The 24217-nt window shown below is 41.2% G+C and overlaps 1 protein-coding gene across 2 annotated transcripts in view; it reads left to right on the forward strand.

The window, feature by feature from the left end:
• The window catches only part of grm7 (glutamate metabotropic receptor 7), a 64780-nt gene that overhangs the window by 18352 nt on the left and 22211 nt on the right, over positions 1–24217 (forward strand). Inside the window, exons 1-6 of one of the 2 annotated variants that reach the window (XM_010790342.1) lie at positions 2754–2778; positions 8802–9018; positions 15963–16098; positions 16693–16847; positions 19210–19347; positions 21182–21382. In XM_010790342.1, coding sequence (XP_010788644.1) covers positions 2770–2778; positions 8802–9018; positions 15963–16098; positions 16693–16847; positions 19210–19347; positions 21182–21382 — 856 coding nt within the window. In that variant the 5' untranslated portion in view covers positions 2754–2769. Of the gene's footprint in view, positions 1–2753; positions 2779–8801; positions 9019–15962; positions 16099–16692; positions 16848–19209; positions 19348–21181; positions 21383–24217 lie in introns of those variants that run through there. The other variant, XM_010790337.1, reaches the window with a different exon arrangement.

Consider the following 24217-nt stretch of genomic DNA (forward strand, 5'->3'; position numbering starts at 1 on the left):
GGGGGGGGGCGTAGAGCAGAGGGAGTCATCGCAATGCAGGTCAGAGTGTTGCAGGTGCACGAGTGACAATGGATGTGTCAGACCCTGGATGCACCAGGTGTAGGTGGGGAAAAAACATGCACCTATGCCGTATCTTTGGTGAATAATGTGTGAGTGATTCACAGATTGTCACAGTACTGGACAGAGCAATGAGGCAGTGCAGACATGAAAAGATATTGCACACATCGACAATTCCCCAAACACAAACAGAGATTTGTATTAGTTTGTTTCTGTTGGAATAATTGTTCTTGTTCTCCTGACCTGGGGCATAATGTTGTGCATATTTCAATATTGGTTTATGGATATTTAATATTTCTCTGAGAGAGAAAAAAATGAAGTCATGCTGGCTGTAAAACAACACAGAAGAGAAAACAAGGCTGCGTCCAGTGCACTTTGCAGTCGGGAAAAATCAATACAGCCATCTGTAATGTGAGACCCTGTGGATATAAAGGAATACATTTGATAATACTTAGTCATAAACCTGCAGGCTGTGTTTTACTCAGTTTCTGTCACACCTTGAGAGAGCACACGGCACAGCCACGATGATCAAGGCTGCTCTTCTGAACCGCATTGTTCTCTGCAGGGCCTCGCTTTGTGTGAAGCTTAAGTCAAAAGGTTCTTTACAAATTTACTTGAAAAGATACAGTATCTGTACAAATAACTCTCATGGGTGACAGCGTAAAGGTTTGACTTTCATGTCAGCTTGGAAGGCAAGATCCTTAAGTCGTTGTATAGGCTTCATTTATGGCATGTGCTCATACCAGCATCACTGCACATTTACAGTTCATTCTATACATAAAGCCTCTCCTCAGTATAGACTTGTCTCCGATGTGGCTTCGAGAGTTGTTTAGTGTTTGGAAACGATTATTTATTTGAAACAGCAATAGAGTTGAAATAGCAGTCTGTTTACCAGATGGGAAGAAAGAGGTCGGTCAGGTTCCCTTTGTGAGCGATCCACACTTTTCTCCCACGCCTCGGCTCTACTCTACTGGGTGGCTCTGCTGGTCAAATATCTGATTCGTGAGTCATACCTAGCCTGTGTACCCATGGAGAAACATGATGGTTGTCTTAAAATACACTCTGGCAGGGCAGCCATGCAAGAGCTGCAGGCCGGCACCGAGCACTGGAGCGGCCCGGGGGACCGGCGTGGTGCGAGCGGGAGAGACGGAGGGTGAGGGAATCAACTGGGAAAAGCAGAAGTGGGCGGAAAGAAGGAGACGTGGAAGGTCGTGTTGGATAAAGGATTACAAAAGCCTAACTTTCCGTCATGTAACACAAAGTGTAGTTCAGCCGTGTGGGCAACTCTGCAATCTGGAGAGTCCTGGTGCAGAAAGCTTCTGCAAAGCACAGTAAACGCTATTCAGGTAAGGTTCCTTGCAAAAAATAAAAAAGGCGTGTAACTGGTGGAATGAAGTAGGAGTGTGATGAGATGCTTGCCTTGGTGAGAAGTGTGGGGGAGAGGGAATTCAAAAGTAACGCATCTAATTATGCTAAATATACTAATTTGTCTCATCTAATGCTACAAGTATGAGATACTTTTTAATAGTCAGCTGTGACTATCATTTTTCTATCGTTTTTCTCAAAACTGCTTTAATCAATAACACTACATGATCAATGAACCATGTGGACCAGTAATAGAGCTATAAGAGTCCAATAGATGTGTTAATGAGCAAACGTTTTTTAACACGTTTGCCAATTGTATTATTATAAAGTCAGAATATATTAGAGTTGTGTGTTTCCGCTATGTTGCTAAAAATCTATTATTATAATTCAAACTAAAGTTTCGAGTTTCCTAAAAACGACCATCAGAATAATAATCATGATTGCCACCTGCAAATATTGTTTGGAAAATAAACGTTCACAGTTACAATGTTGATGAAATCCGTGGCTAAACCTAATCTCGGTGGAATCACATTTTCCGACAAAACGTAATGCGAGTGAGTCATACCTGAGCGTAGATATTAGGAGCAAGGGTTTAGAAGAAAATTATAGAGAAAAAAGGGGGGAAAAGATTAGGAGGGAAAAGTTGGGTGGCATGTGAGCAAAATACTGAGTGCAGATTGTCTCTGATTGTGGGGGAAATTGGCTGCCAGAGGACCTCTCTGGGCAGGAAGTGTCCGCTGATCATCTGTGTGGGCTGGGCTGCATGCAGGCAGAGGACATGGAGGGAGGCAGGGATGATGGAAGATGAGACTCACTTGTCTCACCCTCTCTGACGGGGCTGAAACACAGAGGGGCGGAGAACAGTGGAGCGAGGCTGAAAGTCACAGGTTGTGTAAGGGCAGGATGATGAAACACAGCCTTCACAAAAGCAGAGTTTGAGTGAGAGACACAGATGGGCAGGAAGAGAGGGGGAGTGAGTGACAAAGTGAGGGAGGGGAAGCTGTCGGTTCTCCCCGCCCTTCCTCCTTGCCTCCGCGACACTGTTGGCAGTGCCATGCTCTGGGAGAGGGAGATTACCAATGCCCAGCCTGAGGTTGAATGTATGGACACAGTCATTACCTCTGCCCTGCTAACTCTGCTGTCTGGAAACAAACCAGTGACTGTCTGATCCCCCCCTTTGTCAAAGAGTAGCTAAGCCTTGATATAGCAGGAAAGATGTACAACTTGATTACTGCTCAATATCTTTATGGGCCTGTATCATACTGTATTATTTTGTTTACAGGATATCGACCGTTGCTGCTTTACAACGCCAGGCTGTGGAGCTGCAAATACATTTTCTGACAGGGGATGTTTTTTGTGAGCAAATATTTATTCTATCAAGGGTGGGGTGTGTGGTTTTTGAATTGCTTTCAAAATGGCTCCTTGGCTAGTCCATGGGATCATACTTACTGTGTCATTGTGCTGGTGTCACAAGGACAATCTGTGCACTGGCGTCCGGCCACAGACAGCATGGGGTTAGAGTCGGGTCTGTCGGAAACCCGCTGTCATTTCCACCATCACCGTGGAGATTGTTGCAAACAGCCGAATCGAGCGGACTGATGTCAAGATATACTTAGAAGCTAATCATGCAGCAAATAGAAGCACAGGGATTCCTGCAACAGCAACTGCCTGGCAGCACTCGCCCCAGTTAGAGCCATTCATGGGAAACATTTTAGCTCTGCCACTCACAGCTATGTTTTAGAGGGTTGCTCTCAGATTAATGGATACCAAACCCAGTATGGACAACACTCTACTTCTCTCTGCTTAATCTTCGACACTGAGTGGTGTCTGCTCAGTGCTGCCTTTTGTAGGAAAAGCTATGCGTTTGAAAGATGGCTTTTGTTTTTGTTTAAGAACTCGTGGACGGTCGTACCCCTCTGTCTTTTCATATCTGCAGATTGCTCTCCTCTCAGATGACAAGGATAGATGGTTGCCATTACCCCAACTGAGAGTCGTGTTGTGCCATATGCTGCCCATTTCTCTTCAAATAACATTTCTTTCTGCATCGAACGTGCGAGAGAAGAGACGGATGAGCGCAGCGGGGCCAGCTGCAAGGTTTGCTCTGAGCTCGTCAGAAGCATCACCCTTGCATTAGCGGAGCAGGGCGATTATAGCACAACATTCCTTTCTCTCACCTTTCTGCAGAGCTGCCCGTGGTGCTTGTGGACTGCTGTATGGGAAAATGCAACAGAAAGGCCAAGGCACTCTAATTAACTTCACCTGGCATTCCCACTTACTGTGAACGTGTCTAACCTTTACACAACCTCGCTTAGTCACATCTTTTCTTAAACACCCAGGTTGAAATTCTCATTTAATGTCAGTAAACAGATTACCTCCACCCCCCCACACACCACCTCCCAACCCCTTCCTTCTTTTTTTCGTAACCTTTTTTAGACTTCAGCAACAGATTTATATTCAGGTTGGCCACAGCACTTTGTGGTGCTAAATCAATAAAACAGTGTCCCCCATAACAGACCTCTGTGTTTTCCTTCCATCGATCCTGTCAGCACAGATACATTCAAGAGCAAGCAAGGCCATTACCCTCTGCAATCCTAACTTTGATGTATACAGCAGTTGACAGGTGCCAGACATCAGCTTTGGGTAATTGTTACACTGAGAGGGGGCATCGTTAATCATCGCTCTCTTGGCCTCAACTCAGTTGCTCATGATCGGTTTTACGGTTTCTGTAGTAGTTGTCAAAATCAGAACGCTTGCAGGCATCACCCTCACCTTTTCACCTTGTTGCCACAGGGGCAGTGATTATATTGTGATGTGTGACGCCATGTTTCAAATCTTATAGATTAAAACCTACTTAATAAAATAAGGAGATGCAAGCAGTATGGTAAGCAACGGTGAAACATGCAAAATCCTATAAAAGATTAAGTATTTAGAGAAAATAATCCTTTCCTCATTCTGGGCTTAATATCAAGTGTTCTAAAATGTTGATAAAATATACACTCTTGTCGCCCTATTATCTTGGCATTATCAATAAATTCAAATCTGTTTTAAATGTGCGGATCAAGAGCTTATTTTGTTGAAACCATCGGGAAATCAATCATGTAGCTGTGAAGTGGCAAAGTTAAACTTTGTGTTTTTTCATCTACTCAGAAAGATATTAATCAAGTTCAGAAGGTTTTAATTAAATCCTCTATTTCATAAAGAAGGTTTAATTACTAACTTGGGTTCCACTTGATTTGCAGCCCATCCTCTTCCAGAGTTAAAAATACAAAGGTGTTATATTCCTATCAGTATTAGTTAGTTAGCATCTCCTTGTTTGGTAATTCCAGCAGGTTTAATCCTCACACCCTTGCAATTATCAATCAAGGTTTACCACTTGTGTTACCTGGAGGTCAAAGTGGTAATTAAAAATATGCAGACTGAAAACATAGAGATTTTTTAGATTTCTGGGGAATATAGAATTGAAAAACGATACCAGCAGCGTACAAGCCTAGGACAAAGTAAAAAGACATTGCCATCTTAAATGGTTCCCTGCAGCAAAAAGCTCCAGAGAGACAAATGTTCAAGCAGCTTATTTTCCCAGCTGGGGCGAAGATGGGACGTGATTCAACAAACCTATAACACCTTTTGACTGCATACTATTACTTCAGCTGCTCTGTTAAAAATAAATCCCCTATCAAATGTTTCAAATAGATGCTTTACTTTTTGGAAAGAAGAGTCTTTTTAAATGCAAATCACTGCTGCTGTTGCTTTTCCATTACTTTGCAGCGATCCCTCTTTGACCCATTACACTCGATTCAGGCGGCCCTGGAGTGATTTAACGTGTGGCATCGCGGCAGGATTCCCACCTGTGAATTCCTTTAATTGCATCGCTGATTCTTTTGTTTGCCGGTTTTGTAGTTTCCATTATTTTTCTTTTTGGCAACTGAAACCTATTGAGTCGTCTCGAGTCTGACTCCTCAATTTGTCAGCTTTGGTGCGGTTGACCCCTTTTGAGTTGTGGGTCAAAGCTATAACTCACACACTGTGAGTTGAAGGAATCCCATCAGCATCCGCTGCGTCCTCATTCCTGTGTTTCCCCAGTGTCCGGCTGCTTCTGATCACCCTAACAGCAATGGATGGCATTCATAGAGTGCTTAGATTAGACTCTGTGATGACGCTCTGCAATGGGTTCAGGAGAAAATGATTCATGTCTCTGCATGTGCATCCACCTCTCTAATGGGGGGTATCCAGTTTGAGCCCAGACGTCTCACCAGCTGTGATTGCTGTTTTAAAACGTCAAACACAGTTGCTGATTAGATATTAAGGTCTTAAGCAGGCAGCGTTGTGAACAACCTCAAACAACCTCCATGTATCAACTGATTTACTTTAATCTTGATTTGTGATGATGAATACATTCAGATATGTAAATCCAATGTAATTATTTTACTTGTTCAGGGAGGTTTAGCTGGCATGAACAAGATGCACATTTGACAACTAGGACTATATATATGTATTTGCCCCAAAGAAAGAGAACAACAAAGAACCACTGGCAAACTGGCCATTGCTCTGTGAGGCAGTACAGATTTGTGCTAAATGCTAACTCCAGCCTGCTAACGTGCTCAAAATGCATATACCTGCCAACCCTACCGATTTGGGCGGTAGTCTACCGCTTTTGACATGTTTCTACCGCCTACCGACTTAGCTGGCTTTCCCTACCGATTTTCAATCTTCCCAAACAATAACAAATAAAAATGACTCTACATAGACACTGGACTCGACTTTTGGCGGACACCGTTTGCAGCGTGTCTGTGATCAGATCATACAAACAGTCCTCTGTGTTTCTGAAAGAGAAACAACGTGCATAGGAAGGGCAGCGTTACCCCCGACGAGGCATTTGAGTCCTGCAGGATTTCCCCGTTAATATCAGTGTCTCGAAAACACATGTTGGCGACTGAAAGACATCCAGTGTTTGGTCTTTTCCTGAAGCATCCTTCACCTACAGTGTCTCAACTGAAAGAGGACCACAAACACACACAAAATATAATCGCATTTTGAGATTTGGGGATATTTATTTTTTTGTTTAGTGAACTACAGCAATCTGAAAGCCTGTACATTATTTATATCACACTTTATCAGTAGAAAAATACAGGACTTTTTTTAATGCAGTAGTTTCTGATTTATGGCGCAACACAAAGATATTTCGCTCTGTGCAAACCTTTGACTCTAATATGTCAACAACATGAAACAAGAATATGAACCTGGCTTTATCCAATGTTCACACAAGAGTTCTGGCTTTCCTACATCCTGACACATCCTTCATCTACACTGTCTCAACTTAAAGAGGACCAGAAACACATAAAAAATATAATAAAATGACTTTGGGATATTTATCTCCCATTCTTTTACTTTTCGGGCATTTTACAGACCCAACATGTCGTTGATGTCACTGACCAAACTACCACTTATTGTGAAAAATGAATAAAATGATGCAATATATGTTAAATACATGGTTTATACATGTAATTACTGGGCGTTCCATTTATTCTGATTACTTAATTTGGGCGTGCACATGTGCCGCGCACAAACCTACCTCTTTTGGATTTGGAAAGGTTGGCATGATGAAAATGACAATACTAAAGATGCTTATGCAAAGAAGGCGTAATGCTTTCCATGATCACCACCTCAGCATGTTAACTCACAGATTGTCATTTCTCCAGAGCAATGCTGCAAGCTTTGCTAAAAAATTAGAGCAATTTAAAGAAGGGTGACAAGAACACCTGCCGACTATTAAGGGGGTTCCTGAACATTAGGAAAATGCCTATCTTGCATTTCCTCTAAAGAACTTGATTGATATAGTCCATGTTTATCCTATGAGATTCTTTGAGTTACCTACATCTTCACTGTTCCAGTTGATAATATGCCTCAGTTATAATTTAGTGTGATTAAGCAGCCTTTCTTAAGGAGGGAACATTAAGCTATTAGGTTGATTAGTAACACATTTAACTTCCATTCACAAATTCCCCACATAAGTTAATTCTTGATCGTTGACAGTATGACAGAAAAGCTATCGTGAACTTTAAATGGTATGTTGCTGTCTTCCTCAGGAGATTGAGTTTTCGTCTTTTGAAAAGTAGGGAACCTGGGTCACATTATAACCCGTCTTTCTTCAAAGACTTGAAAGCTGAGTAAGATTGTGAGATGCAATTGAAAACTGAATTTAATAGAAGGTTTAATATCTTGATTTGCTGCGGGGTGGTGAAGACAGACCTTGGTCTCACCAGGAGGGAAGTGTAAAGGAGCGCTTGTGCTGCTAGTTCATACAAAAAGTGCTGCAAATACATTTCTGTGGTAAGTCTCCATTGATATGTTGAAAAAGGAAAGTGACAGCACAGCAGGTTGCCCAGGTAACAGACCCAATATAGGCTCTGTACAATATTACATAACATAATGCAAGTATATTCTTAGATGATCAATTGACATGGTAATGTGAAATATATGAAAAATGTATCGTTCGTTTGTTCTGCAAGGCATCAGCTGTCTATGTGGGCTACAAACTAAGTATGTTTTCAGTCAAATGTATAATCTATAAATTAATGAGACAAATATATTGTTCATAAAGGAAACTTATGTGAAAATCAGTTACTGTATCTTATCTGACAATGTGTATGCAATAAAACATTTGCTATTATCTATTCATGGGAAGGGATATTTTATTAATGATACATAATATTCTCTCATAGCCTACATAGTTATTTCACCTATAAACAATGCATAAAGGTGTCAACTTAAATTATAGCTTAACCTTATCTTTCTTGCCAGCACACAATAAAGTAACACATTAATATAACATGTATATGTTGGGGAATATAGGCCTTTGCTTTCTTACTGAGCGTTGTGTGGTAAGATTGATACCACTCTCACCTCTGTTTGTTTAATATTGAGTAACATCCAGCAGCTGGATAGAGTAGAACAGCAGAAATAAATGACTTTGTGATAAGCACAGCTAGTTTGATGGAGTAGTTGCATTTGTAGCGCACGGGAATGAGAGTTTTATTGATAGTCTGATAGCCACCGAGAAAGCGAATAAGCATGTTCATCAAAATGTCAAACGTATCCCTTAAAGGCAGAAAATAGCTGATCCTGGCAACAACTGTAATTTTTGCATCTAATATGTAAAAAATACGCTATATTTCTTTGATTGAGAGCACTGGACTAAGGGCATGTTGACCCTACATTTTTAAATGATCTTAATTGGCAGACAGTTTACCCCTAACCGGTAAATAGGTCAGTGATTTTCAACGCAACCATTAAAAACTGTGATTCTTCTACTATTAATCACTACCAGAATAGCCCCGAGTTAACATTTCCTTGCCCTCCCGACCCCTCTTGTCCCCTTCAAGATCCCGCAGATCAGCTATGCGTCAACAGCCCCGGAGTTGAGTGATGACAGGCGCTATGACTTCTTCTCACGGGTGGTTCCTCCAGACTCGTTCCAGGCCCAGGCCATGGTGGACATTATCCAAGCCCTGGGCTGGTCCTACGTCTCCACCATCGCCTCAGAGGGCAGCTACGGAGAGAAGGGCGTGGAGGCCTTCACACAACTCTCCAAAGAAGCAGGTAAGAAACGATGATCAGCAATGGGCACTAAACAGAATACAAATTATTTAAAAAAGACTATTTCAATGATTTAAACATATACTTTTTTCAACTTTGCATTTCCAATTTAACATTAAATCTGTTTTGGGTGGATGAATTATTGATCTGTTTGGCAACTGCTGTTTAAGTCCCCCAGTGAGTTGTGACTGGAAGAAAAAAAAATAGAAAAACAGCTGCTGCGTCACTATAATGAGCATAGCCTGTGCCCTTGTCAATGTAATATACTGTATGTAACTATAGCAGTTTTAATTTAGCTGTTCGCAGACGCCGAAAATGAATTGTTTGAAAATGTCTAATGTCTTCTCTTTAGCCAGCACAGAAGAGAGAGGACTGGTCTGAGCGGGTCATGTGGGAGACACGATTTTCTTTCACTCTCTGCCTTTTCTGTTTCACTCAACCTCAATTTGGTATCCCTGCTAGTGAGAATGCGGCACTCTGAGGGTAGTAATGATGGTCAGTCGGCCTCGTTGTCAGTCAGTTCAAACCACTCTGGCCTGGTTGTGTGCATGAAGCCGCAGCATTTTAGATATTAAGTCTTTTTAGAGAAGAATCCAGCCTTCTTAAGTAGATGTCTCTAGACATTTCTCTCAGGAGCCGTGATTACACAGAGAGCCAACCCACTGAATGAGCTGGAAACAAGCTATTAGAAACTGTCTTGTTTGTTGTAATGCAACATTAATGGTGATTGTTTAAACTGGCTATGATACTTTTTCTTCATGTTTAAGAGTTAAGTTATTTAGTTTTCATTTTGGTTTAGCAGGGTTAGAATAAGGATGTTGAAGAGTATTCACAACAGAGATGTGCATTCAGACAAGGTATTGGCGTGTTTCTGCCTGTAACTGGGCTGACAATTGTGCACATGCTTGACTCACCTGCTCTTTCCACATTGATGCCGTTGTGGGCATGTGGTGGTACATGTGAATCAGCAGTCACTGCTGTCGCCAGGAGACACTCCGTTGCTATACAGTACAACGGGTCGGCTATATTTGTCAAATCATGTGGTTTACAATCTGCTGCCCTTCAGCAATTCTGCAAGAGTAGAACACGGATACATTTTATAATACAGTCCAGTGAGTTTGAATTTACTGATTATTTTAACAGCAGTTAAAAGTGTTGGCAATTGCTGTTCCCAATCCCTTTTTCCATATTTGTAAATATGCAGTGCCTCTTCAAAACGTGCCTGTTTTCGAACAGGCTGATTGCTTGGCATGTGGTATTGCTGCTTGCAGCTTTCCCCTTAAACCACTCATCAAAACAACTTCAAACACGACGCAGTGCTGCCTTTGGTCCTGAGTAATAAACCTGCCATGACACTGTTTTATCCCCTAGAAATACTAGAGTATACATTAAAATAGGTTTAAAAAACTCACACAAACATTGACATTGATGTGGTGAGCTGTACCCAGCAGGCTATCTTAGTAAACTACTCAGTGTGTACATAACGCACTACCATACAAATATCCCGTAGATCTCAAGAGTTCACACACCCCATTGGCTCAAGACAATAAGAGAAAGTGTTTTGCTGCTTCTCACGTCGACCTTCAATGGATCCCAATCCATTTCCTGTACATCTGCAGGGAGTGATCTCTGTCTCTTCTAATGTACGGAAACCTCTTAAATGAGGAAAGCTAATGATATCCCACAGGCACTGATCAGAAGTCCAGCGTGCATGAATATTTTATCTGTGTGCTTTCGCGTCCAGTGTGATTGCTCATTAAAATGTTAGGAAGCTGTTTGTGGAAGTGTAATTTGCATCGATGCAGAGAGCGAGAAGGCAACGGTATAGGAACAAATAGGGAAGCATCTGATTTAAGGCTTATTTTGGAAATGCCCCTTTATCTTAAATCCTTTTGATAAGCAGTTTCTTCTAGCTAGTTTCCTTAGATGCATTTCTCACTGATGTTTCTCTTTTTTTTACTATGCAAAGAGGAGTAAACACACTGCTACTATTATGACTCTTGAACAGCTTCACAAGGAGTATGAAATTATAAGCCATTGTTGTTGTTGACTCATCCTATTGCTACTGAGCGGCAGTTACTTTGCAATATTTTGTGTTCATATACAAAATTGGAATTATTTTCTCCAAAGTAAAAAGCTTCCAGTACCCAAGGCATCTTATCTTTAATAAACACATTAATTATGTAATAGCATAACATTACATCCGGAGAATCCATTCAAAGGCATCGGTTCTGCACCAGAACAGACTGCAATGGATTGAAGAAGTAGACGTCCTGGGGAATATAGAAAGAGAATATCTGAAAGAACATAGGGTGTGAGTGGATGTATTTAACAGAAACTGTGAAACAACAACAAACACTTTAGGTTGCTGTAGGTGTTTTGCAGCATCCCTGCAGCTGCTCAGTAAGGCCTCTAGATGTGTTTTTTTGTGTGGCTGCCCTGTTTGGTTGCAGTGAAACGTCAGATGCATTAGTAGGATCCTCGCTTCACCACTTCAAGCAGAACCATCTAGTGGACTAATGCAATATGGCTACCCATTACCCCAAGCTGAGTCTGGAGTGATGGTCAGCCTGTATTGATCTCTTCTGTTTTTTTCTATTCTTGTTTTTTTTTCATTCCACTTTCTCTCCCCCTGTTTAGGCACTGTTCCCATTGTGCACCTTCATCCTGGCTCCAGGTGAATCTGGCAGAGATTAATCGTGTTTGTATTTTTCTCTGTCTGTCTGGACCAAGGCCAGACCAATGGAGTTCAGTTTTCCCATTTGATAAAAAGACTTGCATTTGAGGAAAACCTCCCACAAAGTATCACTGTGGAATAGATTGCAGCACATTGCCAACACCATGCATTCTTAGATGACTGTCGGGGGGCTCTGCCAGATAAGTAAGGCACTGATGTTTAGCAGTAGAAGAGGACTGGGGAGGAAGCCTGACACATCTTTAAAGACCGTTTAAAAAAAGCACCATACTCCTGCATGACCCTCCGACATTGGCAAGTCCCCGACCGGCAGTAGAAGGGCACACAGATGTAGAATATGAATGTCAGCCACATGTCAGCCCATTTTGATGTGCTCCCACGTGTTGAGGCGGGAACCTGGAGAAAGCGGGTATGCCTTCGGACTGCCGAGGTGATAAATATAATTGCAGCATAATGGATCCCCTGGAGGGTTTGGGTTTGGAGGGTGTTCAGTAGGCGGGCTGGGGGTCGAATCCATCAAGAGCCTTTAATTTAAAAGGATTTGTATTTCACCAAGCAAAATGGCAAAACTGGATTCCTGGCCGTGGAGTGCATTTTTCAGAAACGAGGGCGTTGAGGTTGAATAATTGAAGTAGTTAATGCAGTGCATGACCTATGCCACTCAGACAGATAAGCGGAGAACTTCCAAGGGCTTGATGAATTTAGCCATCGTGATCATTATGTCGTCTTTGATATATTAATCAAATGTGGAGCAGAGGGTAGAGTTTATGGTGAATTTAGTTTTTGAATTAGGCCAATGTTGGAGGATGATACTTTAGGTAAAGGAGTAAAGCTCTGCTACGAATGGCAGTGTCACAAACTCCCTTCTGATGTGAGCATGCAGGATTTTGAGGGGAGAATGCACCAAAGAAGGGTTTGTGGACGCTGATATCAAGAGTAGTGCGTCTCTGGCAACCACTCTCTACCCTGAATCACAAATCATATGGCACTAATGAAGTTGTTACAGCACAAACACACCCATAAAGTTTTAAGGCTAAGTGCAATTTCAATGTTTGTGCATCTGATGGTGGTGAAACTATAAAAAGCGTTTGAGGCCAGTGGATTGGTTGTAAAAGCTGAGAGTCAGTCTCAGTCAGCGGTCTTGTCAGGAGAGAGTTGCCATGTGCCGCTTCCCTTAAATCCTCTTGAAGGCAATTGAGAGTGAGGAAAGCGAAAAATGTAAGCCCAGGATTTGGGAAAGGACGGAGAGGGAAGAAATAATTTTTCGTTTATGTAAAAACCTTATCTTTCTTTTTGTTTTTCCTCATTTTCAAAAACATGCCTTGTACAGTACCGGGAAATGTATTAATTTATTTTTAATGACATGGCTTGAGTAGTATCGTCCATCCTTTTTAAATGGGTTTCAGATACTTCAAATTATCTGAATAAGCGAATTGTTATTGCGTGTGGCTAGAAGAGCTGGAGTGTTTTTGCAATGGGGCTCATTTGCATTAATTGGAGCCAATTTTACGCCAAATATATGCATATTACCACATTTAAATGTGTGCAAATAGCCCAGGAAGCGCATTTTGCATGGCATAGCAGAATGGGGTGCATACTGTTCATTTTTATCCAATTTGCACTTGCACTTAGCGGCAAGAAATGGTGTACAATCCTTCAATGAATTCACCCCTCGGTGTTATCCATGTGACCATCTGCCATGTATTTCTGATGACGCTTACTGCCATGTTAGTGGAAGCCAGAATGCACTCTACGTTATTTTGATACAATGCTATTTTTTCGATAACACTTCAACGAGTTGGAGTTAAACCCTCTCTTCTCCCCATGCCTGACATTTAGCTGTCTCACATCACACACCTTCGGCCAAGACAGACATGCAACTCTTCTTGAAACTCACGGTTTGAGTCGAGTTGTCTTTCATGTCCGCACGGTACCTTTCAGTGACAGGTGAGGGCGTGACGACCCACAGCCAGCCACTTTAGAAGTATAGATACGATACTTTCATAACCATCATGTCTGACTCCCTGACTAACTGGCCATCCGACTGACTGACAGATGAGGTATTCTGCAGGCTTTCAATAATTTAGCCACCGCTGCTTAACTGCCTAGCCGCAGTCTTAAGGGCATCTTTAATCCCGCTCAGTGTTCAGCTCTTTGCTCCGTCTCTCTCTGAAGATGGGATCTGCTCCAAATGCTTCTTATCTTTATCAGTGGCTTCTGTGGTCTGTATTATTGACTGTTGTGACCTTTAATATGTCTCTGTTCAAGACTGTTATACCATTATAACTCTTCACACAAGCCCCCAAGGTTTTACGTCTTAATGGAGTTAATGCATTTTCATGAGACTTAAAGGTAGGGTAGGTAATTCACTTCAGAAACACTTTTTGTTATATTCCATGGAATGCTCTTAACATCCCGATAGCAATGAATATATTAAATGCTTTGACAATAAATACAAAAAAACATTTCATCTGCGGAAGCCGTAGCGCTGTAAAAAGCACGACCAGTCATTTTAGCCGGCTCGGCTAAAATAACTTGATGACCTACCTGGCTGTCAGCCTTCCATCTGTGCCCTCATTGGTCATGTGCACGTCCGTGTGTGTTGGAGTAGGGGCTCTGTAAGGAAGACTGAAGGAAGAGGCCGATTTTTTCCGGTTGTGTACTTTCAAATTTGAGCGCACTCGAGCTGGTTTCTCCATTCTTACCTACCCTACCTTTAAGTTCCCAGTGAAAAACATAGGCTTTTTCTTTTTTTCTACTCTGGATTTAACGCTAATGTGTTAACTACCGGCAGACATACCATCCCCCTATAACTGAAAGGTGCTGCTTATATGCCAGAATATCATGTTTTACAGTGCTAGGGGTTCCTGAACTATAAACCTAGAAGTGCAGTGTCATTGTAGGATTTCTGGCTGAACTGAAATCCCCGTGCTGAGAGAGAGCTTTAGTGCTGTCCCTTGGAGACCTACAACGCTGTCTGCTCTGCACAATTGACACCAAACACGTTACACTTTAACAGGATCCCACAAACCCTTAAGCAACAGCTAGGCCATTTGCAGGATCTCCATTTTTGTGTTGAGTCCACTTAGAGAGGATAACAGCAGCCATCCCAGCGGTCTTTTGGCGCATTTTTTTTTCTCCCGTTGAAATTATTCCTAATTCTGTCGGCTGGTACTTAAAAATGGACAGTTAAGAGGAGACTCAGCATTTGTCATTTTTCCATCTTCTTCCTTTAGAAATGCCACAGTAAACTGAGCCTGGAGATGTGTGATCTGCCAGCTAAAAGCTGTTTATACTCAAGTAATGAGCCTGAGGAGACTGGCAATTAGAAGATTCTTCCATGTCTACTCAGGGAAACTCAAACTGAAAGGTTATTGGCGAGGCTATTAAAATGCTTGAGTGGGATACATTTTAATTGGTTTGTGTAGAGCTTTGCTGTTGACTAAGGACAGAGACTGCTCCCTCAAATCAGGCCTAAAGTAGTTCCTTTGCACAGCACAGGTGATCTTATTATCTGTTTATCCAAAGGGCCTCAAAGGTCAGCTTGTCCTCTGCACTTGTAATTACCATAATGGAGGAAAGCTCAACTTTTTTTTTTTTTAAGATATAATTTTGTTTCTACACAAAATATTGAGCTTAATAGAAGCATGGAAGCAATCAGTACCCTTCATCCTGTACAAACTCATCAGCAGCGACCTGTCTGAGAATGATTTATGGTCAGTATTAATATCCTCTTTGTTTGTTATTGCCAGCTGTGCTATCTGATTGGTCCAACAAGTTATGTTTGATAATTACTTTTAATGAAAAGTCAATGGCAAGCCGTTGGATTTTCTAAAATCCATATTATGAAACGTGTAGCGATATGTCCCTGTTGGCGTGGATTATTGAATTTGTTATAGCTGATATGTTTATAACTCCCTCTCTCTGTGGAATGACTGCAGTGCTCAGTCGAAAGCTGCAGTTTGAGTGTTATACTGCATGCCCCTGTGGTTTTCATATCATTGCCAAAATGTATACACTGTAAGACCATCATTTAGGCTCTATAGCAACCATGACTGCATCATCAAAGCTCACTATTGTGTTGACATGTATACTATTTCAATATTCTTGAGATTTCCATCGGAAAACAGCAGCTATTGTGACCCCAGGCTTTTTTGTAAGAGTGTGCCCACTGTACATCTGTGTGTTAGAGTGATAATGGGTGGATCATCCCAGAGGCCTTATCATTTCTTACTCCTCCCTCGTAAAAAAGGTGGAATCTGCATGGCCCAGTCGTTGAAAATTCCCCACAACCCCAAGCTGGAGGATTTTGACAAAGCCATCCAACAACTGCTGGAAACGCCGCACTCGCGGGCAGTCATCATCTTCGCCAGTGAAGAAGACATACGGTGAGGAGCACTGCACATTCTCGCTGCTCTCGTGTTGTTTAGGCGCGTTGATGGGTTGCCACGTTGAGGTCTTTAATCTTTGAGTAGCAGCTCCTGAAGACAGGCTCCAGGCACCGATTTGCAATGCATACAGGATCACTGCTACACAAACATACCTCCAACAACACAAACACTATCATGCCTTGCGGGAGAAGTTGAAATACAGATCACAACAAAGCAACAGAGAGATACTGTTTCTCTTACATTTCCCCTTGGGATATATTTATGTAAAGAAGCAAAGAATCAAATATTTATTACTTGTACATTTAGAATGAATGCTCATGAAATGGAAAAGAAAAGAGGAGTGGAAGACATGGTGGTTAATTATTATAACTCCCTGTTATCGTAAACACACATGACATATATAAACAATAGAAAACCATAACAATACATCCTCTCCTTTTTCTCTCAGCTTTAACGAGACAAATTGAAGAAGTGTACAAACCAGAGGTGTAATTTCCAAGTCCTTAAACCAGCTGTGCTTTTGTGTAATATATATTAGGTTGCACATACCCCCTGTGCTCTCTCCTAATTCTCATACGGATGTCCTTGCAGGGGAGTTCTCAATGCCACCAAGAGAGCCAATCAGGTGGGCCATTTCCTGTGGATTGGATCTGACAGCTGGGGGTCCAAAGGCAACCCAATCCTCCAGCTCGAGGATGTAGCAGTGGGAGCCGTCACGATCCTGCCCAAACGCTCCTCCATCGAAGGTACGCTCACACGTCATACTTCAACACGTGTTGTTTTTATATTTTCATTTAGATATTGTTGGTATTACTATAATCAGAATCAGAATACTTTATTAATCCAGGAGGGAAATTTGGTTTTGTTACGTTCGCTTCATTTTAGAATGACATCAAATAATATCATATATATAAACAAAATGAAAATAAAATAAATACAACAAAATATATGTATTTACATTAACATAAGAGCTCAAATGTGCTCATTGTACTACAGTTATAAAAACTATAAATATTTCAAAATGTATAAAATATACAATATCAAATGTACACAATGGTATATTGTTAATAACATATTTATGCTGAAAACCAGATTATTGCTCAAAATGTACAGTGTATTTCTCAATTGTGTAGTCTTTTTGGTGTCTGTAGGTTGTGTGTGAATAATTACTCAAAAAAAAGAAAACATTTCAAAGATATTATTATAAAATTCTATGAAAAATATCAGGCAATCATCGTTCGTTTGGGTCACCTATGTAAAACAAGTTGTGATCCCCACACTGACATTGCCTTTTTACATTTTCAGCAGTTCAAGGGTCCCTTAAGCATTTATTTGGAGTCATGTTTTTACTATTAAATCTCCTTTTGGCTCTATTTGGGTGAAGTAGACGTGCAATCTGCTGTTAATAAATAATATCGATCACAGCTGCTTTGGGGGATCTTTTTCAAGGGAGGCAGCAAAACAAACTTCAAACACATTCATCCGGCCTCCCTAAACTGTTGATATGGTGAATTTGTAGGCAAACAGCTGCTTTTAGCATTAACAACGATTTAGAGCTTAGGGGCCCCTACCTGAGAGGAAATGCAGAGTCAGGTGATCATTCTCTCTGGGTTCATCACCTGGAGTGACCCCTTTCACAACATAAATACAAATGGTGCACCCACTTTGCCCTCTGCCTCATCTATTTCCACTTTAGTTGGCAATCTTCTACTTTTCACATTGACTTTCCAACAATCCTCAGAGAACAAGTGTGACCTTGTTCTTGCATTTGGCCGTGGGTAGTACATGACCAGACTAAAGTCAGTATGGACAAATTGGGTACTTTGATCACGAAACTCTTACATTTAACTATTTCAGCCTTTGCTGTGTCATCCCAGGTACATTCATTAGTGTGATTTTACCAAATTGTGCAATAATAATAATAATCTTAAATCTCAGCCTGCTGCGGAGGAATTAGTATCTCTGGTCTCTACGGTATCATTGTTGAATAATTGGATTGGAGAAAAGCTTTAATTCAGATTTTAATAATAAGAACTGATGGGGTTTCTTTTTTATATCCCCAAAAGAAATACTATTATTAATAACTTTTCAAATTAAGAGTAGATTTTAAACTGTAGTTCACCAACAAGAAAAAGGAAGAACTTATACTACACACTGAACAGATTGAGCAGAAATGGAGTATTCGCAGCATGTGCCATTTATTTTATGTTCCATCCAGTTTCCCAGTCCCAATAACTGCTCCTTAATACAATCGAGGAAATTTGAAAGTCTTGAGTTTTATGAAGCTTCCTGTAATTAAGTGAGGTCTACCCAGGACAAATGTACGCTCTGTAGGCAGTGAGGATATTATTAATCCACCATGCATCATTGATGGTCTTTTGAAAAGAAAGTCATTCAGCTCTGATTATCCATTATCACCTCTACCCACGACTCATCTGATATGACTGGATAACACAGACAGAGAGACGTAAAAATGTGAAATTGCAGATTATTCTCAAGAGAATTGTGAAACAGGTTTTAAAAAAAATACTGCATCACAAATGAAGTTATGTTCCAGCTTACTTCCCTGACCCACATTGGGTGGTAAAGTTGCACAAACAAGAACAAATTCACCTTACAAGCTTTGTATTTCCTTTGTTGCAGCAAGTTACCCTTCCTGAAGCAAATGCTCTGTATACAGGCGTCTAATTCCTTTTTAAATTAGTCTTAAGCGAATGCATCATGCCTTCAATCCTTTTCCATTGTAGTGTATCAAATGAAGGGAATAAAAAACCTGTTCAGCACCTGCAGGACCTCGCAGCCCGGGGCAACAGGCTGCAGCACCATTTACAATCTCTGCGTTATTTATTATGCATCCTGTTTTTTAATTAATGTAATTTCCTAGATGAAAGAAGTTATTAAAGTTCCATGGGGGCTTGAGAGGAAGAGGAAACTCCGTGGTCAATTTTTTATGAAGTAGTGCTTGCTGGTGTGCTTCCAACATCTAGCGGCCGGCACCCCCACCTCCAGGACACCCACTGCAGCAAGTCTCGCTTCATTTCCCCCAGGTTTGAATTGGTTGATAATTGGTCCGGAACTGAGCCATTCTCCTCTCTCCTCCGCTCCCAGGGTTTGATGAATACTTTACTGGGCTCACTCTGGAGAACAACCGCAGAAACGTGTGGTTTGCTGAATTCTGGGAGGAAAACTTTGACTGCAGGCTCCTCAGTGCCTCGAAGAGAGAGGATACGAGCCGTAAATGCACAGGTACATGAGTTTTTGGCACGAACAATGTAAGACAAGTCTGTATTACACTAATAGACGATGCATATTTTCACCCTTGCTTGTCAGGTTGATGTGAACTTGACCTTTTATTCGCATCACTAACTGCAGATCCACTGTTTGGGTTTTAATTCCCACAAGAAAGTCTTACACCAGGTGTTTTACCCAGCGGGTGCAGGACAGGCAGAGTTTATTATTAGAATAATAATGTATTACTTGTCTTAGTCATACTACACACACCGGCTGCTCCTGTAGCTAATGTCCTGTAACTCTTAAATCCCATATTCCCACCCTCTTCCTCCTTAACCCAGTCACCTTGACAGCTCAGCAGAGTCGTGCCGTGTGTGCTAACCGCACAGAGCCGAGGCACACTTTCTTTAGCTTGCAAATTACAGGCAAAATGACAAAAGCTGAGTGAAAACGGCACATGCCCCCATTATGCTTTATTACCATCTTTATGGAAACATTAATGATAGTGTTGTTAACAGTGATGCATTCTCCTATTACCTAAACCCTGCCTGTCAACGCTGTGACAGGCATTGCGCTGCATTCATTATCAAAGGGGATGATGCCTGTGATGTGGGATGCTGTATTAATCTTGCTTGCATATGTGATGACGGTAATGGCAGTTTGACACAAATTACTGTTTGCTGGGGGATTGTGTTTCCTTTATAATCTCCTGTTTGGTGTCTTTTATCATGCGTCAAAGACAGGAGATGCTCGTCCACTCACTGAGCCCCACAAACCCGCTTTAAAATGCCTGTAAATGTGTTTTATCTTTTCTTGCTTTACAACTGTTTCTATATTCTTTTTTTACACCTCAAGCTGAGCTGATATTTATGGATGTTAAATAAAAACGGGAGGCGTTTGCATTCAAAGCCTGTCCATTTAGCACAGAGCTCTGAAAGCTAAAAGGTTATGTGTGGGCTGAAATGTATGTGTGGATCTGAAAAGAATTACTTGAAATGTCAGCACAGAATGCTAGTGACCCTTTATGGAAGTCTCCCACTTCCTTATATGTGTGTTGTTATCAACATCTGCCCCCCTGCTGAGCTCTCAATGTGAGCTGTGAGAAGCTATCAGTGAGGAGAGTATTTCAGTATTCAGATTTATTTCCTCCATGGTGCATTTTTTTGTTATCTGGGAGCTTGAATATCGAAGTTACGATGATGATCATGATGATTATAATGATTATTACTGAACATAATGGCAGTATTTTTGTTTTTATAATTTCCATTCAGTCCTTGAAATACAGCTTTCATCTACTAGAGAAATAAAAGGCTAATTCCGTTTCGTAACAAAAACAGAAATCCAGCAGAGGTAGTAAATTATGTATTCAAGCAGAGCATCAGCAGCATGAGGCAACACCTTTACAGCAGCCAGTAGTGAAAGGGCAGTGCTCTAGAAGGAGGATATAAAAAAGCAGGAAGCCCCTGAACAAGAGTATGTTACAAAAGTTCATGGGGATCTTCATCACCTTGCAGATGGGACTAGTGAGGTCCAATCTTAGCAGCTTATTACTTTATAATACACCTCAGTAATTCTATACGTGCCGGCTGTATTTCTGACAAACACTTTGTCTCGCAGCCCGGCTTGATATTTTCCATGTGGGAATTAAATGTGTCGTCTTATTTGCTGTGCCACATTGTCCCTTTAGGATTCATTTCTACAAAATCACAATTGAAGTCACTGGCAGAAAATGGTAAATGGAGGAATAAAAATGAAGCTGGGGATGATAGGCCGTGCGGGGAGGATGTAATGTCTAATGGCTCATGGTGTATTTTGCTACAAGTCCTCCTCTTTCCTTTTCTCCCCTCAGGCAAGGAGCGCATCGGTGCAGATTCTAAGTACGAGCAGGAAGGCAAGGTGCAGTTTGTGATTGACGCGGTGTACGCCATGGCCCACGCTCTGCACAACATGCATAGAGACTTGTGTCCTGATCATCCTGGCATTTGTCCGCAAATGGACACTGCCGAGGGAAAGGTTCTGCTGAAGTACATACGAAACACCAGCTTCAACGGTGAGTATCGCATTGTAAAGATCAGAAAAGGCTGCCAAAATGTGTGAAGGGGAAAATAAAGGTTAAAACTTGTTTTTAGTTTTGGACAATTTCATGAAAAAAACAAGAATAGTTAAAGGTCCCATGTCATGGCCATTTCCACTGATCATAATTCCATTGTTGAGGTCTACTAGAATAGATTCACACTGTGCAATTTTCCAAACTCACATTGGTTTCTCATACAGCATCTCTGTAAAGTATGTGTATTCACTCTCTGTCCCAACCGGCTTGTTGGAGCTCGCCCCCCCCCCTCCTTGTGAGCCCACTGTGCTCTGATTGGTTGGGACGTTGAGAGGCTCGTTGCTGCAATCTGCTGAGAGGAGCGAACGAGCCTCTCGGCGATACAGCGAGAACAAGCGAAATTCATCCTGAGCACACACAAACACTCACAGCCGAAGTAAAAACAATAAGTGTGGCTTGATATTGAGTAAGAAAAAGGTTTATAACACTGTGAGCATGGGTCTGCGGAGAGCATTTCTCCGTGATCCCAAAGTAGCAGCCCGAAAAACGTTTACAGGTTGTGTACCCGAATCTCCCGCTGGTCCAAACAAAGTAGGAACAGCATCGTTCTTCAGTGCCCTACGCTGTACATATCCGGCATGAATCGCTGAAAGGTTTGGGAAGCTTTGTTTCGTGAAAGGCTGGCAGAGGGTGTGGCCTCTGGGTATCCCCACGTCAGAGTACCCAGGAAGAAAAGGAGAAATCTCCAATGAGGCGTTTTGGGGAGGTCTTTTCTGTGTTAGAGTTTTACTCCCTACAGGGTGTACTTTGAGGGGTATTGACTCTGCAGACCGTTTACTTACATAAAAACCTTCATAACACACAAGGGGACGGGTAATAACCGGAAAAGCATGACATGGGACCTTTAAAGACGTGGTTTTAAAATGATTGGACATTTTTCTGGAAAATGTTCTTCTTGCTCAGAGTTGATTGAATATTTGGACAATATTTTCTCAAATCTAAAGTATATGAATACAAATTCTGTAAATCAATAAAGTAAATTGTATCTTATCTTATACTGTATATTAAATATGGATCAGATAGGATTCAGTTTGAACGGTTAGAAATAGAAATGTAAAAGAGAAAACAAGTCATAATGCCCAACAAGCAAATAGAGCTTTTTAAAATATATTTTAACAAAACATTTGTAGCTATCCGCCTCAGTGTTCACCATACAAACAACCAAATACCCAAATGAGGGGGACAAGAACAATAACATTTCAGGGACACGTAGAGACTGGTGAGCCCTTCAGTGAGCAGGCTATCTGAGCAGGTGACTTTGAGGTGGATTTGGATGTTGTGATGGTTTCAGACTGTCGGATGTGTGGCGGGAGGGAGTTCTACTGTCAGGGAGCAGAGCGGCTGAAAGCCCGAGCACCCATGGTGACGAGGCGTGAAGTGGGGATGGTTAGCAGACCAGATGAGGGTGGGCAGAGTGAGCGGGAGGAGGTGTACTCCTGACAAAAGGTCAAATCAAAGCAAAATACAACATCCAAAGCAAAACAAGAACCCTTCAAACTGAAAAAAAACATGTTGTGCTCTATCATTGTTTTGATTTTTTGAGGGATTGATATTGGATTTATTGGTATTTCGCCACACACTGGCCCTGAGAGGAAAGTTTACATGAATGTTCTTATCTAACTTTTGGCAAGAAAGTAAATAGATGTATTTCTTAAAACGTGGTATCTATTCCTTTAACTACTACATTATCCTCCAACTATTTGCTCGAAGCTGCCGTGTCCACATCAATCCCCAGTGTCAATTGAAAATACAATTTAGAGAAAATCATAAATGTGGACATAAAGCTAGTTTCAGACTAAAACAAGTAAATAAAAAAGTAGAAAAAAGTAAATACCCCCCCATTCTCTATACTTGCCATATGCACTTGCTTGTGTGTCGGCTTCAATTTAAATTGAAACAGCCTTTAAATGATAGCTCAAACCCATTATTATATTCTTGAACTTTGTTATATTATGAGCCAATATGACATATTATGGGTCTGCCAGTACTTGAACTTCTGCATTATTCAGCCCTGTGCAGAAAGAGATGGGGAAGATATTTAACAATTAATGGCAAATAGCTATTAATGACAACTGCTCTGAAATGCAGGAGTGAGTGGAGGAAGAGAGCCAGATGGGAGATGAGTTTAAAACAAGAGAAACCTTTTGTCATTACAAATGTGCTGGCATGTATGTCAGCCACTGATCATTATAGGCTCTTCTGAAGTACATTGTGTCTTCAAAAAATGTTCTAGATAAGATTCAGCTGTTTAAAGTACAGAATCAGCGTTATCTTCTAACAAAACTGGCCTACTTTGAAAGGAGGACCCATCTTTTTTTGTGTCCTTAAGTGTTGAATGTTTCTATGTGGGTTTTTATTAGATATATAGGAAAAACTCAGTGGGATAGACATACTAGCTAAAGATTAGATCCTGATTCTTTATTAGGGTTGCAAAGGGGCGGAACATTTCCGGTAAATTTCCGGAAAGTTTCCATGGGAAGTTAAGCTGGGGAATTTTGTAAATATTCGATGCAAATTTAAACAAAAAACATGACATTTCAACAGATTTATTTTAATTTTTTTAAGTAGAACAAAACAAGTTTTAATTATTTTATTGAACAATTATTTGTTTCATTGAAGAACGAAAACAGGAATGTTGAGTTAAATATCACTCATCCCCCCCAACCCCACTTGTTAAAAAATGAACAAAAATGCACCTCCCATCCAAAGATCCCCACAAAGTCCCATTCAAAATGTTAAATGAAAAGAGCCCTTCTCCCTCCAAAAAGTCCCATT

This window comes from Notothenia coriiceps, unplaced genomic scaffold (genome assembly GCF_000735185.1).
Source record: "Notothenia coriiceps isolate Sejong01 unplaced genomic scaffold, NC01 NC01_scaffold00001470, whole genome shotgun sequence".
Classification (NCBI taxonomy): domain Eukaryota; kingdom Metazoa; phylum Chordata; class Actinopteri; order Perciformes; family Nototheniidae; genus Notothenia; species Notothenia coriiceps.